General features: G+C 40.6%; 1 protein-coding gene across 5 annotated transcripts in view; it reads right to left on the bottom strand.

Annotated features, from left to right (window-relative positions):
* Window positions 1–1,613: 1,613 nt before the first annotated feature.
* Window positions 1,614–20,180, bottom strand: part of actn1 (actinin, alpha 1) — a 77,181-nt gene continuing 58,614 nt past the window's right edge. For 2 of the 5 annotated variants that reach the window (XM_047345194.1, XM_047345193.1), the window contains exons 9-22: window positions 17,622–17,714; window positions 16,314–16,544; window positions 14,537–14,684; window positions 14,305–14,455; window positions 14,087–14,195; window positions 13,660–13,800; window positions 12,647–12,829; window positions 12,374–12,508; window positions 12,048–12,227; window positions 10,157–10,303; window positions 6,015–6,095; window positions 5,652–5,717; window positions 5,194–5,352; window positions 1,614–2,172 (exon numbers count right to left, since the gene is read on the bottom strand). In XM_047345194.1, coding sequence (XP_047201150.1) covers window positions 2,014–2,172; window positions 5,194–5,352; window positions 5,652–5,717; window positions 6,015–6,095; window positions 10,157–10,303; window positions 12,048–12,227; window positions 12,374–12,508; window positions 12,647–12,829; window positions 13,660–13,800; window positions 14,087–14,195; window positions 14,305–14,455; window positions 14,537–14,684; window positions 16,314–16,544; window positions 17,622–17,714 — 1,983 coding nt within the window. In that variant the 3' untranslated portion in view covers window positions 1,614–2,013. The remainder of the gene's footprint in view (window positions 2,173–5,193; window positions 5,353–5,651; window positions 5,718–6,014; window positions 6,096–10,156; window positions 10,304–12,047; window positions 12,228–12,373; window positions 12,509–12,646; window positions 12,830–13,659; window positions 13,801–14,086; window positions 14,196–14,304; window positions 14,456–14,536; window positions 14,685–16,313; window positions 16,545–17,621; window positions 17,715–20,180) is intronic. The other 3 variants (XM_047345198.1, XM_047345196.1, XM_047345195.1) reach the window with 2 other exon arrangements.

Genomic DNA, 20,180 nt, shown 5'->3' with positions numbered 1-20,180 from the left:
ATGCTGTCACCACCATGTTTCTACTTGGAGAATGTGTTTAGGGTGATGCCTAAAGGGGACTAAATACAAATGCAGGCCACAGTTTTCACATTTCTATTTGCAAAAAGGTAAAACTTTATTTATTCCAGCTCACAATCACACACTACTTTGGCCTATCAAAAATTCTTATAATAAACATTCAAAGTTGTAACATGACAAAATGTAAAACCTGTCAAGGGTTATGGAAGCTTTTGCAAGGCTCTACATGTGCTTGTTAGATGTTAGAAATGCCCCAAAAGACGGATAAGAGCAGATAGAAACATTTATTGAACTGGTACGCCTGGTATTTTGTTTTCACACCTGTGCAGCCTTTTCTGTTCTTACCCTGTGTTCCCTTTGAAAGCTCTCATATACTGTATCTGTTTAAATTATGTACAGGATCTTGCAAAAGTATTCATTCCCCTTCGGGATTTTTATATTCAATGTATTTTATTGGGATTTTGTGTGACAGACAAAATGTCCTGCATAGTTGTAAAGTGGAAGGAAAATGCAATGTTTAAAAACAAAAATCTGAAAAGCGGGCTGTGCACTAACAATCTCCTTTACTCTGATGCTCTTTATGGAAGCATGGAAAGATGTCTTATTTACAGTTTGCTACAAGCCATGTAGGGGACACAGCCAACATGTGGAAGGAGGTGCTCTGTCCAGATGAGGGAAGTTTTCCAACTTGGCTCTGGTGGCTCAGTTGGGCGATCCTATTTGGAGTGGCTATAGTCCCCGGGGGTTGTCCTGGGTTTGATTATTGGTCTCAGACCATTTGCTGCATGTCTTACCCTTCACTCTCCATCCTCTTTGCTGTCTAATTACAGTACAATAAAGGCCACTAGTGGCAAAAAAAAAAAGCATTTTCCCAACTAACATGCTACATCTTGAACACACCATTCCCACCATGAAACATGGTAGTGGCAGCATCATGATATGTGGATGCTTTTCATCACCAAGGAAGCTGGTCAGGGTTCAGGGGAAGTTGGAAGGAGCTAAATAAGACAATCCTGGATGCAAATCTGTTGCAAGCAGAAAATGACTTGAGACTGATGTCGAAGTTCATCCTCCAGCAAGACAACAAAAAATAAATATAAGGTTACATCAAAACATTTTTATGTGTTATTGTGGCTCATTTAATGTCCAGAACCAAATTCAACTGAAAATCTGTGAAATTTGAAAATAGCTCTTCCCAAATCCAATCTGACTGAGCCCAAGCTATTTTACGAGAAAAGGAAGGGCAAGAGACATACCTAAAGAAAAAGACTTTTAGCTGAGGATAATTCCACAAAGTACTAAATACAAATGGACGCCATTTCAGATTTGTTAAAACGTTTGAAAATCTCACATCTTTTATGTCAGTTTATGTGTTGGTCTACGACACCAATAACATACAATGAAGGCCTTGGTTGTAATGCATCAAATGAGTGCAAAACTGTATGAATACTTTTACAGAGTGCTGCATGCGTTCATACTTTGGTCTCACTGAAGTACCTTCAACCAAATGATCAGAAAGTGAAAGTGTAAAACTGTTACCCTCCCCCACCACAAACATACACAATGGTGATCCTGTATCAAAAATTGACAAATTATAGACTTTATATTTCTTTATTACAATTTTTTGTCTCTTATTTCAACCAGGTGAAGAAAAATACCTTTTTTTGTTCAGTATAATAAAATATGTTAACTTTATTAATTTTTCTGAAGAAAATCAATGACAAGAAAAACAAAACACATTTTTTCTCTCCCTCTTTGTAAACCTGGAGAATCGCTGCATCGCATGGAAAAGCAAACACAACAGAGACAGAGCAGTGAAGAAGCTGGACAGATAGGAGAAGCGTGAGGACACAGAGGATACTGACAAAAAGATAAGGCCTGAAACATTAAAAAAAAATGAGCGCAGCTGGACAGTAAAGTGGTGATGGTCGGAGCACATGGCGGTGAACAGAGCGCGGTAAGGATGGTCCCGGGTCAGGACAACTGACAGATTGTTCAGAGGTCGCTCTCTCCATAAAGAGCCGTGGAGAAGGACATGTAGTCGAGGGCTCCAGGGACACCATCGGGGCCGGTGTAAGGGGCCATGCGCGCGATGCAGTACTCAGCTTGGTCTGGGGGCAGCTCGCGGCGCAGCTCGTCAGCTAAGATGTAGTTCTGCAGAAAGTCAGAAAAACTGAGTTTTAGTTTTCTTCTGTGAGAATAACAGCAGTGATACAGCAACACAGATCAGATCCAGAAATAAATGGTTTTATTTTCATTATGTGATTTATATAAATAACATCCATTTCAATATACTGTATACAATGCATCATTTATTTCAAATCTATAATAATAAATACAATAAAATCAATCAATAAATACAGAGAGGAAAATAAGTATTTGAACACCCTGCGACTTTGCAAGTTCTCCCACTTAGAAATCATGGAGGAGTCTGACATGTTCATCTTAGGTGCATGTCCACTGTGAGAGACATAATCTAAAAAAAAAAAAAAACAATCTGGAAATCACAATGTATGATTTTTTAAATAATTTATTTGTGTGTTACTGCTGCAAATAAGTATTTGAACACCTGCCAATCGGCAAACATTCTGGCCCTCAAAGACCTGTTAGTCCGCCTCTAAAAAGTTCACCTCCACTCCACTTATTCTAAATTAGAAGCACCTGTTTGAGGTTGTTAGCTGCATAAAGACACCTGTCCACCACACACAATCAGTAAGACTCTAACTACTAACATGGCTAAGACCAAAGAGCTGTCCAAAGACACCAGAGACAAAATTGTAGACCTCCACAAGGTTGGAAAGGGCTACAGAGCAATTGCCAAGCAGCTTGGTGGAAAAAGATCAACTGTTGGAGCAATTATTAGAAAATGGAGGAATCCCATACATGACTGTCAATCTCCCTCGGACTGGGGCTCCATGCAAGATCTCACCTCGTGGCGTATCAATGATCCTAAGAAAGGTGAGGAATCAGCCCAGAACTACATGGGAGGAGCTGGTCAATGACCTGAAGAGAGCTGGCACCACTGTTTCCAAGGTTACTGTAGGTAATACACTAAGACGTCATAGTTTAAAGTCATGCATGGCACGGAAAGTTCCCCTGCTTAAATCAGCACATGTCCAGGCCCGTCTTAAGTTTGCCCATGACCATTTGGATGATCCAGAGGCGTCATGGGAGAAAGTTCTTTGGTCAGATGAGACCAAAATGGAACTTTTTGGTCTTAATTCCACTCGTTGTGTTTGGAGGACGAAGAAGGACGAGTACCATCCCAAAAACACCATCCCTACTGAGAAGCATGGGGGTGGAAGCATCATGCTTTGGGGGTGTTTTTTTGCACATGGGACAGGACAACTGCACTGTATTAAAGAGAGGATGACCAGGGCCACAACCTCCTTCCCTCAGTTATAGCATTGAAGATGGGTCGTGGCTAGGTCTTCCAACATGACAATGACCCAAAGCACACAGCCTGGATAACCAAGGAGTGGTTCTGTAAGGAGCATATCAAGGTTCTGGAGTGGTCTAGCCAGTCTCCATACCTAAACCCTATAGAAAATCTTTGGAAGGAGCTCAAACTCAGTGTTTCTCAGCAACAGCCCAGAAACCTGGCTGATCTGGAGAAGATCTGTTTGGAGGAATGGGCCAAAATCCCTGCTGCAGTTTGTGCAAACCTGGTGAAAAACTACAGGAAACGTTGACCTCTGTAATTGCAAACAAAGGCTACTGTACCAAATATTAACATTGATTTTCACAGGTGTTCAAATACTTATTTGCAGCAGTAACACACAAATAAATTATTTTAAAAAATCATACATTGTGATTTCCAGATTTTTTTTAATTTTTAGATTATGTCTCTCACAGTGGACATGCACCTAAGATGAACATGTCAGACCCCTCCATGATTTCTAAGTGGGAGAACTTGCAAAGTTGCAGGGTGTTCAAATACTTATTTTTTCTCACTGTACATGCATAATTTTATATCATTAAATGAATTATTATGTAATGCAATTCTGCATTGCTAAATCTTTAAATAAACATTTCTAAAAATACCTACAAACCTACCTTTTTTTCTTTTAGCATGTTAATTTGTACATTTATTTTGGGGGAATTAATCACCTGAAATGAATTCCAATAAATACAGCGGCGTGCAGAGATATATACATAAACCAACACAAGGTGGCGCATAGTTGTGAAATGGAAGGAAAATGATACAACATTTTCACACTTGTTTTTTACCAATACAAATCTAAAAAGTACAGCATGCATTTGGAAGATGTCTTCCGAAGACATCTAATTAACAAACAAGATCCTCCTGTATGCAGTTTAATCTCAGTATAAATGCACCTGTTCTATGAAGGCCTCAGGGGTTTGTTAGAAGACATTAGTGAACAAACAATATCGTAAAGCCCAATGAACACAGCAGACAGGTCAGGGATAAAGATAAGGACATCATCTGCAAATAGAGGATGACACAACTGCAAACCCACAAAGACATGGCGGTCCACCTAGAAAGAGTAAAGATGAATGTTCTCCAGGTATTAACCTAAACACACAATCCCCAACAAGAAACATGGTGTGGGGAGCATCATGCTGCGGGGAGGTTTTTCAGCAGAGAGGTAAGCTTTTCAGAGTCTATGGGAATATGGATGCCGCTAAACACAAGACAATCCTGGTTAGAGGCTACAAATATATAGAGGCAGGGGTGGAGGCTCACCTTCCAGCAGGATAACGACGACAAACATACAACCAGATCTACAATGGAAGTCTAGTCCATCTGTGACCGACAGATGTTCACACAGTCACCATTAAATCTGAGTTTCAGCTATTTTGCAGAAGAAGACTGGGCAAAATTAGCATATCTAAAAGTGCCAAAAGCCTTGCAGCTTTAACTGCAAGTTTAGGTGGTTCTGAAAAATATGTATTTACAAATATTACATCCAATATTTTTCAGATATTTCAGACAGATTAGGAAAAAAAAACATATGAAAACCACTTATTTTCTTTCCACTTCACAGTTTGAGCTGGTCTGTCGCATAAAATACCACTAACATTACTTTCCACAGCATTGTATGTCCTTGAGTATTTTTCTCTCTACCTATATCCAATTGTGCTGCGGGGGTTATTAGGTTTTTATTTTTAGTAGCATGAGGTGTTTTCCTGAAGTGCTCTGCAGTACTGTACCTTGTCCCCTGCGAGAACCTTGAAGGACGCCAAGACCTGGTCAGCTGTGTCTGTGTCAGCCGTCTCACGGGACATGAAGTCTATAAAGGCTTGGAAGGTGACAATGCCCATTCTGTTGGGATCCACTATGCTCATAATGCGGGAGAACTCGTTTTCACCCTGGTGGCGACAGAGGAGTCACATTAAGCTGCCATAGTCACAGATATTACACACCAAACAAGTAATCAAGGGCTCAAGATAGCAAAGAATTTGCATCCTCAAATAGGTAGTGTTTAACAGATTTTCATGCATTTAAATTAAAAAAAAAAAACCTAATTGGATAAATACAACATAAGAGCCTCAGAATGTCCACTTTTTTCAGTTTTGAATCCCATTAAATTTTACAACCATTACCAGTTCCAAGTGGTCTGAGTACATACAAATACATGTTCATACTTGAAGAGTGCTCATGGCTTTACCAGGTTGTAACCCATGGAGATAAGGCAGGTTTTGAAGTCGTCTGCATCCATGATTCCTGTTCTCTTCTAAAAGGTAAGGGACAGACAAACAAAACCAGCAGGAGAGGAAGAATACAAAGGAGGAAGGGAAAGGAAAGCACAGGAAATCAAGAGAAGAAAGGTTTAAGCAAGAAATGCGCAACGATCCATATTGTGGATGTTGCAACGTGTGGGAAATTATGAAGCAAGTTCAGACAGGAGGAGTAGAGGCAATAACACAGAGGGAGGGACGGAGAGATAAAAGAGGAAAGTGCAAGAGAGAAAAAAGAAAAAAAAAACATCAGTTAAACCTCTAACTGCAGGAGTGTGGCTACGATAAAATACCTGCGCGTCGTTGCCAATATCGAAGCCCAGGCTGATCAGGCAGGCCTTGAACTCTTCCGCGCCTAGAGTGCCCGAGTGGTCCTGTTGTGTAGGGCGGCGAGAGCCAGGTGAAGAGAGGCGTCGGAAGGGCCACAGGCCATGCAGCAACACATACAGCCGAATCAGTGATGGTGAGGGGACAGGGGGGAAGGAGCACGGAGATGGGTGAGGATGGTGTAGGGTAGGTGTGTGGAGGAAGAAGGTGGAGGAGGTGCACCATGCACGGGAGGGAGGAAAACAAGGTGAGGGTGAAGGGAGAGGACCATGCATAAGAGACAGACAACAGAGAACACAGTGCATTTCGATTAGGACCGGGCAGGTGAACACATAGTGGCAGCAGTGCTGCCATGCTGGGTGAGGGCATTCAGATGAGTTAATGTGCAGTGTGGCAGGCAGATTACAGGGCCTCCTGGTGGGCTTATTCATATCGTCAATGGCACATAAACGTAACCACACAAAAAATGAGCTACAAAAGGCAAAAATAGTTCTGTTTTTTGCTTTAAAACAGATACAGATACCATAAAAAAGTTTCAGGGTATGTGAACAGAATATACAGGTCCTTCTCAAAATATTAGCATATTGTGATAAAGTTAATTATTTTCCATAATGTCATGATGAAAATTTAACATTCATATATTTTAGATTCATTGCACACTAACTGAAATATTTCAGGTCTTTTATTGTCTTAATACGGATGATTGTGGCATACAGCTCATGAAAACCCAAAATTCCTATCTCACAAAATTAGCATATTTCATCTGACCAATAAAAGAAAAGTGTTTTTAATACAAAAAACGTCAACCTTCAAATAATCATGTACAGTTATGCACTCAATACTTGGTCAGGAATCCTTTTGCAGAAATGACTGCTTCAATGTGGCGTGGCATGGAGGCAATCAGCCTGTGGCACTGCTGAGGTCTTATGGAGGCCCAGGATGCTTCGATAGCGGACTTTAGCTCATCCAGAGTGTTGGATCTTGAGTCTCTCAACGTTCTCTTCACAATATCCCACAGATTCTCTATGGGGTTCAGGTCAGGAGAGTTGGCAGGCCAATTGAGCACAGTGATACCATGGTCAGTAAACCATTTACCAGTGGTTTTGGCACTGTGAGCAGGTGCCAGGTCGTGCTGAAAAATAAAATCTTCATCTCCATAAAGCTTTTCAGCAGATGGAAGCATGAAGTGCTCCAAAATCTCCTGATAGCTAGCTGCATTGACCCTGCCCTTGATAAAACACAGTGGACCAACACCAGCAGCTGACACGGCACCCCAGACCATCACTGACTGTGGATACTTGACACTGGACTTCTGGCATTTTGGCATTTCCTTCTCCCCAGTCTTCCTCCAGACTCTGGCACCTTGATTTCCAAATGACATGCAGAATTTGCTTTCATCCGAAAAAAGTACTTTGAACCACTGAGCAACAGTCCAGTGCTGCTTCTCTGTAGCCCAGGTCAGGCGCTTCTGCCGCTGTTTATGGTTCAAAAGTGGCTTGACCTGGGGAATGCGACACCTGTAGCCCATTTCCTGCACACGCCTGTGCACGGTGGCTCTGGATGTTTCTACTCCAGACTCAGTCCACTGCTTCCGCAGGTCCCCAAGGTCTGGAATCGGCCCTTCTCCACAATCTTCCTCAGGGTCCGGTCACCTCTTCTCGTTGTGCAGCGTTTTCTGCCACACTTTTTCCTTCCCACAGACTTCCCACTGAGGTGCCTTGATACAGCACTCTGGGAACAGCCTATTTGTTCAGAAATTTCTTTCTGTGTCTTACCCTCTTGCTTGAGGGTGTCAATAGTGGCCTTCTGGACAGCAGTCAGGTCGGCAGTCTTACCCATGATTGGGGTTTTGAGTGATGAACCAGGCTGGGAGTTTTAAAGGCCTCAGGAATCTTTTGCAGGTGTTTAGAGTTAACTCGTTGATTCAGATGATTAGGTTCATAGCTCGTTTAGAGACCCTTTTAATGATATGCTAATTTTGTGAGATAGGAATTTTGGGTTTTCATGAGCTGTATGCCAAAATCATCCGTATTAAGACAATAAAAGACCTGAAATATTTCAGTTAGTGTGCAATGAATCTAAAATATATGAATGTTAAATTTTCATCATTACATTATGGAAAATAATGAACTTTATCACAATATGCTAATATTTTGAGAAGGACCTGTATAACAAATAAATAAATCAAGTTAGTGGTCTTTAAATGACTAAAAGCTAGAACCATTTATTTAATTTACTAGACAAGATTCATCTCAAAATAATGAATGACAATTCTCAGCCTCCCTGGAAAAAGTTTATTGTACGATGTTGGAAAAGAGGCTCTGACCTATTTTTGAACCTTGGATTCAGGAGTAGTAGCGTGGCTTTCTTTCTGGCCATGGCATAGTGGACCAGATCTCTACCCTCACTTAAGTGCAAAGGGAGTCCACACGTGTTTTGTGGATCTGGATAAGGCCGCGCATTTGTGAAGCATTTTCTGAGGCATGCTTTGAAAGTCCTACGTAATGGAGTTTGCTTTTAAGGGTGATCCAGTTTTTGTGCCCAAAGAAAGAACAAGGTATGAATTCTTGGCACAAAGTCCTGCCTGTTACCAGAGCAGGTTGGACACTGATAGGGCCGCCTCTTTTCTCTAGTCCTGTTTATGATGTTTATGAATGGGACCTCAAGTAGTCGTGCAGAGAAGGATGTCTGGTTTGTGAACCTCAGGGTCTTATGTTTGGTTTCATCAGATGATGGTCTGTTGGCGTCTTCGACCCATGACCCTGAGCCTGCATTCGACCAATCCATGGCTGGGCGTGAAGCACCAGCTCCTTCTGAGCTCATGGTTCTAAAGTGGAAAAAGGTGAATTATACCCCCTAGTTTGGGGCTCAGTATCTTGTCTTGTTCAGGGGTGAGGTGGAATAGAGCAGGAGATCAGGATCAGGGCCTCATTTGAAGTAATGCTCTTTATTTTCCAGTTCGACATCCTAGAGGTTGGTTAACTTTTTGGCTTTGTTTAAACACATGCTTTATTTTTAAAAGTTTCCCCTGGTTATTTTATCCTGAGTTATTGGCATTTATCAGGTTTGTATCACTGATTAATACAATAACTGTTTCCTTTCCTTATTTAGACTTTAACATGACATTGTGTTCTAAATGAAGCACTTTGTCATTCTAAAAGCCCTTTTTAATGATTTTTTTAATGTATATTTTGTGTTTCTCTGGATGTTCCAATCCTGTGCCTGGCTGTTTAAGGAAAGAGGGTGAAGCAGACTTACCTGCTGTTGGAAGGAACAACGGACTCCTACATCACATGCAGGAACAGTGGACCAGTAATTCTCAATCTAGGTTTGTTACTTTGACCCATGCATTTGTCTGATTTTGCTTTAAAGGATTTTTTGGAAAAATAATTCCCCTTTTGGAGGACTTTATCCTACTTTCTCCCATCCTTTACCTTGGTTTTTTATCTGATCAGGATGCCTTCTGGTGACCTCCCACTAAGAGGAAAGCCTGGGGCAGACCCAAATCCCACTGGGGATGGGGGCTATATCCTTTTGGGCTGGGAACATCTTGGGATCCCGTAGAATGAATTGAAGAGTGCTGCTTCGGAAAGGGATGTCTGGTTTTTCACCCTGGACCCCAATCAACCGATCTCGGATGGATGGAGCCATTTTATGGTAAAAATGAATGGTAAAATGAAACATCTAATTGCAGGTAAAAGAAAAAAAAAGGTACGATTTTTGGCAAATGCTAATTTCTTACAGTGTTTCAGAGGCTGTAAATGTAAAATGGTATTTCACATAATATTTAAGAGGACAAATATCTAATCTCTATATTTTTCATTTTGTTTTCAATTCATCCCACAAGTCAGATAAGGAATAACCTTCCAACTCAGGGAATGGAACAATATGAGGAGCAAGTAAAAGCACAATTATATTTAACTTGGCGACAAATAACATCAAGAGAGTATCAGTATTTAGGTTTTGCAAGTAAGTAAACAAACATTTTTCTTAAATGTAAGTATTTTTCTACAACAGTTACAGGATTAATCTGGTTCCAAATAGCTGTCTAAATAAAACAGTGAAGTTTAGACCTCACTCTAGATCTGCACAGTGACTCAGTACTGACCCTGTCGAAGTGGTTGAAGGAGGCTCGGAACTCGTTCAGCTGTTCCTGGGTGATGCCCTTGGCGTCTCGTGTCAGGATCTGGTTCTCGATTTCGTTGATGGTGCGGGCGATGGTGGTGAGTAGCTGCTCCCAACCCACACGGATGTGCTGCACACCAGAGAGATAGAGATACAGGCAAATGCATGAAGAGCACACGGATAATGAAAGCCTAATTTGTATTTTGTTTTATCTAATGTGGGGAATGAAATTTACTTATGATTACAGGGCAAATATATCTGATGGCATCTGTGACAGGATTCTCTTTCTTAGATAAAATGCGTGTCATAATATTTTAGGCACTGCAATTGCCAACCTATTATGTCCTGCTGTATGCAGAATGACACCAGCCTATTAATTAGTCTTCAATCTCTGAATGCTTTTCAGCCAGATTAACAAATATAGTTCAGTTTTCTTTTTCTCCAGTTTTTTTCTTTTATGCTTTCTCTAAAGAATTAAATAATAGAGATGGGGTTTTAAATATCCTTGGCAACAAATTCTAGATGTTTCTCACATTTTGTCACATTTAAGTCAGAAACCTCTATGTATTTTATTGGGATTTTATGTGACAGACCAACAGAAAGTCGCTTATAATTGTGAAGCGGAAGGAAAATGATGCAACAATACATCACTTTTTTTTAACCAATAAAAAGTGGAAAAATTTGGAGTGGAAATGAATTCATTCCCCCTGAGTCTTTGCAGAATCACCATTTCCTAAAATCTTCGTCCATTGCAAAAGAGCTCAAACTCAGTGAGTTGGCTGGAGAGCACATAAGAGGCAATTTTCATGTCCTTCCACAGATTCTTAATTGGATTTAGGTCTGAACTTTGACTGAACCATTCTAATACACAATAATGCTTTGATCTAACAGTTTGTTTATTGTCGCCATTTTGGAAGGTGAACCTCCACCTGAGTTCCAAGTTTTTGGCAGCCTCTAACAGGTTTTGCTGCCCTGTATTAAATCCATTCATCTTCACATCGACTCTGACCAGCTTCTCTGTCCTTGCTGGAAAAACATCCCCACAGCATCATGCTGCTACTACCATGTTTCACATTTTTGATGGTTTGTTTTGGGGTGATGGGGAGTGTTAGTTTTTCCACCACAGAGTTGTGCAAGTGGGCCAAAAAGTTTCATTCGGTTTCATCTGACCAAAGCACCATCTTCTACAAGTTTGATGTACCTTCTACATGGCTTATGGCAAAGAGCAGATGGGTCTTCTTATGGCTTTTTTCTTGCCACTCTTCCAAGCAAAATGAGGTAAATATAAATGCATACCACACTTTTCAGATTATTTATTTGAAAACCATCTATAATTTACCTTGCAGTTCACAATTATGCACCGCTTTCTGTTTGTTTACCATGTAACATTCGAATTAAACATGTTATAAACTTGTGATTATAACATGACAAAATCTGAAAAACCTTAAGTGGTATCAGTACCTTTGTATGGCACTGTTTTTTTTTTTTCTTAAATTCTGTTGTAAAATCCATTTATTTTCATTAAGGAAAAAAAGCATTTTAAACTGGTCACATATATCAGTAATATTTTGAATGTTTAATTCTATCAAGTTTAAGAGTGTTTATGGACTATTTTCTTGTTTTCCAGGTTCACTGGATGCTGGATGTCAACTACAAGGTAATGACTGCTCAATAAAAATTTAATCTTGTAGCAAACTAAATTGTTGTCTTGTGCTGTGTAAACAAAAAAAACAAAAATTATCCGAAACCAGTGTGCTACATAAAAAAGCAGGAACGCTTGCAGATAATTAATATTACAAGGGAAATTAATATTAGGTAAACTTGATGTGGTCTATTAAAATCTCAGTATCTGCCCCCTCCTTTATAATGTTTACCTCCATTGTGTAGTTGGTGTGTTTGTTGTCAAATATGAGAGCTTCTTGAATGAGTTGGTGGTCTCCCTCCAGCTGGTCGATCTTTGGCTTGTAGTTGACGATGCTTTTCTCGTACTGGCGGAGGTGCGTCAGTTGGTCCTCCAGGGTGCCGTGCATTTCAATCGAGATCCGGCCAATTTCCTGCTCGGGTGCACAGACAAAGCGGTAAAAATGATTAACAGCTGTCTGGCTTTAACATCGTCACTGAAAGTTTTTTTCACAAACACATTTATTCACATCACCAATCAGCTATAAGAAAAGGATCACTGAGAGGTAAAGTTGGCAACCTCCATCTTGGTCTGGATCCAGGGCCCGATGATGTTGGCCTGTGTGGCAAACTGCCTGCGCAGACGCTCGTTGTTCTGCTGCCGGGCGTGTTCTTCGATCAGAGCCTGGTCGCGCTGAGGAACCAGCTGCCTGACCTACAGATTGCAGGAAAATTGAAAAAAGGCCCAAATGTTTATTATGAGAAAAAGGAAAAAACAAACTTCCTGTTAAACATGAAACATGGATTAGGAATCAGTCTGTCTTATGTGACCTTTGTGTACTAATCACATCACCTTGTCCCATTTAGCATTGATCTCCTGTGGGTTGATGGTTGTGTAGGGGTTGGTGCCAGCCATATTCACATGATAGGTCTGCACTATTTTGGCAATCTCATTGTGGATCCCCAAGATGGCCAGGCGCTCTTTGTCAGCCTCTGGCAACGTGGCTTTAAACTGCTCGTGGGCTGTGCTCAGTCCCTGACAAACAAGCAAAACACAACAAAATGTCTTTGAAAGAAGATGTTCTTCTTCTGTGTTACAAAAAGCAACAGCGATTGGTTTTTTTGTGTGTCTTTTTTACAATTTTTTTTTGTTTTTTAATTGTTTGGAAGAGGATAATTTAAAACATGTAGACCTAAAACACTTCTAGTGCAATACCAGCAACATAATCCTCTCTGCCGCAGCCAAGTATGTAGACAAAAGACCGAAGTCTTATACAACAATAGAAAATTCTAACTTATAAGTTGCTTTATATATTATTTTGGAACGTAGTATGAAACTCTCCCATTCAGCACTGGTAAAACTGATGTCTCTCAGGGATTTCACCACTAAAACTGTGATGCCTGCGGATGGTGTCACTGTTTCGTGTTGTCAAAAATAATTAGGAGCACATATACTGCAGGGATGTTCGTAAGTATAGTCTGTTCAAATCTAGACATATAAGGGCTAAATCTACGTCAAGTCTCAAGTTTTTGCCTAAAGTCCAAGTCAAGTCTCAAGTCTGTTTGGGCCAAATCCAAGTCAAGTCATAAGTCTTTGAGGGTCAAGTCCAAATTAAGTCTAAGCCCTACACTCCAAGTCAAGTCTCAAGCCTGTGAGGGCCAAGTCCAAGTCAAGTCCAAATAAAGTCTTAAGGCCTTTACCCCAAGCTGAGTCTTAAGTCTGTTAGGGGCAAGTACAAAACAAGTCTCAAGTCTTTGAAGGCCAAGTCTAATTAACACATTTTCATCTCTCAGAGGCCAACATTTGGTTATTCACATTATAATACATTCTCATTTGTTGCAGCTTTGGTTTTGTTCATTGCTCACTTGGATTTCTTCAATTGTGTGAACGATGAAGGTGTCCTGCAGGTCCTCCATGGCGCCCTCCATCCAGTTATTGAATGGAGCAGCTCTTTTGGCAAACTCAAGGTACAGTTGGTCAATAGTTTCAAGCAACTTCTCAGTTCTCTGTTGAGCAATAAAGTGTACACAGGCATTTTAGTTACACTAAACCTTTCAGATAAGCATTCAGGAATTCACCAATACTATATTTTTATTTACTATTAATCACAAGTAACAGTCCAGTCACACTGCAGGTGAATTTATGTTACAAATGAAAATGCCAACTTTTAATTAATTTCAGGCCAGCAGGGACTAAAACAATATTCATCCGTAAATTTGGAATTGCTTGTCTAACAAAGTGAGACATTTCAGAAATTGTTTCCAACAAGGTTTTTCCCAGAATAGTTTTCACCTGCAGTGCCTCAGCGCGTTTCATGCTCATAGCTCCCAGGGCGTCCCACTGGTCGCAGATCCTCTGACAGCGAGCATTTACACTGGGAGAGTCATAGTAATCCAGCTCACTGTAGAACAAAGGAGATTTATCCTTATTATCAGCATCATAGCAGCTTTTAAGGGAATTGATTTTCATTTTGTGTCCATGTGCCCTTTTTCCCATTTATTGGATCTTACTTTAACTCCTGCGCAATAGCTGCAATCTGCTCCACACGATCCTGGTGCGCAGCCAGGTCACTCTCAAAGGCCTCATGTTTCTTCAACAGAGCCTTAATTTCTGACAGGGAGGCAGTCTCGTAGTCTCGCTTCTGCAGCAAGTCCTCTTTACCTGCACAGAAAATGATGAACCAGAAATGCCATGAACTGAGGGCCCAACTATTTAGAGAAGTCTACAGGAAAGATTCAGCACCTTCAGTCCAGGCTTCATGGATCGCCGCTTTCTGGCGGAATTTCTCCGCCAGGTGGTCGAGTCGCTCCAGCCGGCGAATTTCATTGAGGAGCCACTCTTCGTAGCCCTTTTCTGCTCCCTCTAGATTTCCCCAAGCATTGTTGACATCCTGCACAAAGCCAATGAGAATACTTGGGAATTGTTGCCCAAATAAAAAACACTTGAATTCACTGTTTGCTGTTTGTTGTCACTGCCTAATGTTGAACACCTGTTTAAAAAGCAAAACAAACTTGTTCTTAGGACAAACTATCTATTAGTAAATTTAGATAATATAGCTGTCAGAACTGCCATACAGGGAGATTTGTGTTCTCCACTGAACTTTAAAGCAATAGTTTAGAATTTCTGATGTGAGGTTATGTTAAAAGGTTTTATTTTACCTGCAGGGGAAACCTCTCTAGTGTTGTTTTGCATAAAAATCTCAATATCAAAAACGTATCAAAAGTGTCACAGCAAATTATGCTGATACCTTATAAACCATTAAAATGTCAACAAGTTTGTGTTGTGCCCCAGCCATTGGATGAAACATGGACTGAACTGTACACAAACAAAGTGACTGGTAAAGCTCTGAATCACCGGATGCACCACATTGACTTACTTTTAGTACAGCCCAGGAAGGAGGAGTCACAGCTGAAATCCCCATAATGTCAGAACCCACCGCTCATCTAGAGCAGCGGAGAACAAAGTTCAGACCTTGGAGCGCTGGACTACTTCTTCAAAACTTGGATCCAAAGTTAAGTATGAGCTGATGCTCGTGTACCAGCCGATCATAAACTGGCCAAAAGTTTAGTCATGATCTGCTGTATGTACATCTAGCGGTCATATCACAGAGGTCATTAAGACAAGCAGTCTTAACCTTTATTTCTGAGCTTCTGCAGAGAAGGAATCTGAGCCAGAGGTTCCCCCAGTAGAGTGGACAAAGCGGTTCTCCACCGCCTGAAGAAGACTTCATAGAAACACTAGCTCGTCAGAGCAAAGGCGTTGCCCCCAGCTGCTACTGAAAGTGGTTGCCACGGTTCCTTTGTTCGCAGCTATCACAGCTTCTCATCGCCCCTGTCCTCCTGTTCATCAGAACGTTTCACAGGAGATGAATACAGAAAATGGTTTATAACCCACCCAGTTTTTACTTACGTTTACTTCCACACCGCACCTTTTCATCTACGGTTAATCTCAGAAAGGCACTAATAAATCATCTGGTGACGAGAATCGGATTATTTTTCCAGCTATGTCCAGCCATGACTGTTGATTGGTCGATGGAATTCAAAAATCACAATTTTTTTCCAGTGAGCACACCATATCCATGAGCAAAAAAGTTGTGCGACTAACAACAATCGTCTGTATGGAGGTTATTACTAAGCAAGGACGACCTAAAGTAAGCCAGACAAAGTTTTCTGTATCAGTAAAGTGTTTAAATGTGAAGTCTGAGGAAGCACAAACCGTGTAAGAAGCTACATAAATGGAAATCATATTTACTATGACTTGTCATGACATGTCTGCAGTTCATTTAGGCTGCAAGAGAACAAGACTATCAGTAGATAACAGAAAGGCTCAAAGTATCATAGTTTCACTTACATAGTTTGTGTAAGCTGATGCAACTCTTTGGCAACTGTTGCCCATTAAAAGGTACAAAAAAGGTTTTAGTAAGACCAGTTTTGCACAGAACATGATTCTCCCTTTAAACTGAGAACAGGGATTTGTATTATTTATAAATGTAACCCTTTCAGAAACTACTGTGACATACCGAGACCATCTTTCCCTCTGAGGGCATGAAGGCGGGCCTGTTGCTGAGCCTCAGTTTGGTCTGAAGGGTGTTGAAATTGATCTCCATCTGGCACTTCTCCTGCACTTTGGGTGGCTTGTGGAGACGGCGGTAATCCCTGAAGTCCTCTAGCTTCTGCTGCATGGCCTGCATGGTGTTCTCAGGCATTCTGTTTTCCAGCCAGGGGATGGTGCGACGGATCCACTCTAGCAGCTGAGGGGTTGTTTGTATGTGTGTGTGCATTAAAGGGAAGGGATAGGAGGATGGAAGTAAGATGATGGAAGTAAGGACGAAAAGAGAGCCAGGCAATTGGAAATGACATGCAGGGATACAGGGGGTGGTTGGAGAATTGTGGTAGTGCAATGGAATAAAATGAGGTGCAATTTATGTCGTTGATAAAACAAAAAAGGAGAAAAAGGAGACATTTAGCTCAAAAAGTTATTTCCAATTTCTTGCAGCTTAATGTATATGTAATAATATTTCCTCTGAATACAGGTTTTCTCATGTTTTATCTCATGGCAAACATTTTTGAAGTCATATGAACAAAATTAGTTATTTGTAAAATCACCAAAAGTAAAAAGTGAAACATTTTGTGTTATTAAACCTCGTTTTAAATAGTCAGCTTGAAGATGGTGCCTTCAGGCATTTGCAGTATAGGAAAAAGAAGTTAAATCACCACTTTTACAAGCCATGGATTGTTTAAAGAATTTTAATAAAATTCCTATTCAGTAAATAGAAAGCTACAGTTTGGAGACACTCATGTTTGCTTAAAAACCCGAAAATTTTAAAAACCATGCAATTCTTCCTTTACACTTCACAATTCTGCACTACTTTGTGTAGGTCTATAAAATCCCAGTAAAGTAAATTAAAGTTTGTAAAAACTTCAAGGAGTGTGAACACTTTGAAAGGCACTGTGTATATCAGAGTTCTGGTACAGTGAGTTAATATTTAGAGATGTGCAAGCTTGTTCGTAAACTAGTTCTAGTTTAAAGCTGCACAAACAGTAGACAATCTAGGGACTGCAAAATATCCAATAGAGGCCTACACTTTTAATCACACGCAATCACAAATATTGTAAAATGCATGGGACTCAATATAAGTCGGATTTTGCCTGGCTGGGTACATTTATCGTTATCTGCCTGATCTGCACCTGAATGGAGCACAAACCTCCCTGAGGGTGGAGGGCAGAGGGAGCAGCTCAGAGAGAGGGAGATGGAAAAAAAAAAAAAAACAGAGCTTGTAAGGAGATATCAGGGGCAAACACATGGGAAAGAAGTGGGGAACGCTCACATCACTGGCCAGCTTCTCATAGTGCTCCATCAGCTGTTCATTCTCCTGATTAACAGCCAGCACCTTGCAGATCCTGTTGGCCGCCGTCTCTGCCTAAAGGGTGAGGGTAAAGCAAAAACAATGTGAGTTCAGTCATCTAGAATACCCACGCGTTTCTATCAAAAGAACGCTCTGCAAAGTTAATGTGATATATTTGTGTTGTTTCTCCATTTTACTGCAATGATTTATCCGTGTACCACCCACAGGGAATTCCCAAAGGATCCATTTTAACGAGTCGCACAATTAATCAGCAAATGCTCCGAAACGGATAGAATCAGGACAACTCTCAGTTTGTGTTCTATTAAGAAAGTCATCAACAACCCTCCAGATTTAATAATCGAATGCTGAGCAAAGTACTCAAGAGTTGCTGCAAGTAGGACACAACACATTCTAAGTGATTGTGTCTAGAAGTTTAAGCTCATATTCATTTCTGCACCACTAACATGTCACATCCTTACTACTGAGAGCTTTGACTGGGAAACGTAGTGCTGAGACATCTAAAATCTAAATGAAAAATGCAAAAATAAAACCAAATAAAGAAAGTTGAAATAATAAATAAGAAACATAAGACAACAACTTGTTTACACACTGTTTGGATGTGTGCGGCTAATCTGCTACTTCATAATCTCAGCAGTGCTTCCATGACACCACGTTGCATCGAGTCGTTCACTTTAATGCAGTCCTTACTCTGAAATGAAAAAGACCCAGCCGGTTTCTGTAGTTGCCTGCTCAAATAGAGCCTGATTCCATTCTGCTGGAGGTTTCTTCCTGTTAACAAAAAGTGGTTCCTCTCTTGCTTGGGATCATAGATTGCTGCCAAACTCAATGACTCAATTTAACTGGCTTGGCTTCATTAGACACATTTTTACCAGCTGGCATTATATGAGCAACTGACTGACTGTGCTGTATATTTAGGATGGAATCAAACTGCATTGTATCTGAATGTGACTACATTGTTAGACTGTGTTGGAACATTCTCGATTGATTTGAACTTAATCTGGATTCTATATAGCATGAACATAATTTGGATCTGTTTCTTGTAAAGTCCATAAGATGGTATTTGTTGGAATTTAGAGTTAAGTAAAAAAAAAAAAACTGAACTAAATTTTGCTTTGTAATGCAGGCATAGAGAAACATATAGACAGTACTAAGAGCCGCATGCAAAGTTTGGTAAAATATATCTGGTTTGGTTGAGAAAAGAAAGCTGTCAGTCAGTCATTTTCTACCGCTTATTCCATAGTGGGTCACGGGGAAGCTGGTGCCTATCTCCAGCAGTCTATGGGCGGGAGGCAGGGTACACCCTGGACAGGTTGCCAGTCCATCGCAGGGCAACACACAAACAACCATGCACACACTCATTCATACACCTAAGGGCAATTTAGAGTGACCAATTAACCTAACAGGCCTGTCTTTGGACTGTGGGAGGAAGCCAGAGTACCCGGTGAGAACCCACGCATGCACGGGGAGAACATGCAAACTCCTTGCAGAAAGACCCCAGCCGGGAATCGAACCCAGGACCTTCTAGCTGCAAGGCAACAGTGCTACCAACTGTGCCACCATGCAGCTTTTCCAAAAGAAAGCTGTATGATCTGATAAAAGTATTCAACCAGGATTGTAGAGGTTTGTTCCTTGAAATATGGGAAACTGGTTCGATTAAAAGGTGACATACGCATGTCCTTAGACAAACTGCAAATAAAAACCAAGTCTTGAATCTTGTGTTTCACAACTCAGAGACTTGCATCCCACAGGGCTTCCTCCAGCCTCCTTTGTCTCAACATCAGAAGAGAATCTTGGCTTAGACACAGATTCCCTCCAAGGGCTCCATCAGGAGCAGAGGAGCTACCTTAAAAGGAAAGCCAGGATGTGCAGGTTTTGCTTCTGTGAGCAAATGTTTGCACAATGGGCCAGTTAGCTGACAGCCTTGACCTCCTTTATGTTACTTTCTTTTCTGACATCAGAGTGAGAGGACAAGAGACAAACGTAAGAACTGCTTATTAAGACTTTTACCTAGGAAGCCAATGTGGGCAAAGTGCTGCCTGAATGACAACTAAGTTAAGAAATCACTATGTAATGTTTGCAAGATTGATGGATTTTTATCTCAGAATTAAGAAATGAATTCTTGATTTGATATTGAGTTTACCTACATAATAAAGTAAAGCTTCAGTTTTATAGTTGCACTGCAAAGTTTATTCAAAGGCAAGTTGGAGAACTTGCCTTGCATTGCACCTCCTGGTAAAATACAATAAAAAAAAATCTAATTAAAAGGAACTATTTTACACATTTAAAATACAAAATATCTAAATTTTAGTAAATTTGGTCTTCATAAGTAAGAACAGGCCTTAAAAGCGAAACAGGCTTGCATGTAACTATAGGTGATAAAAATGATGGTGATAATATCCAAATACAACCCATTCCGGTAATGTGAGGTGGATGGTGTTTATGGGGAAATTTTCGCCCACAGGCTGCAATCTAAAGTGTTAGACCTCCACATGCCAGTTTTTATGTGAAATATATGCCAGC

The sequence above is a fragment of the Girardinichthys multiradiatus genome, chromosome 19 (assembly GCF_021462225.1).
Source record: "Girardinichthys multiradiatus isolate DD_20200921_A chromosome 19, DD_fGirMul_XY1, whole genome shotgun sequence".
NCBI classification, from domain to species: Eukaryota; Metazoa; Chordata; class Actinopteri; order Cyprinodontiformes; family Goodeidae; genus Girardinichthys; species Girardinichthys multiradiatus.
The sequence above is the reverse complement of the archived record's forward strand: the minus strand, read 5'-3'. Positions and strand labels throughout refer to the sequence as shown.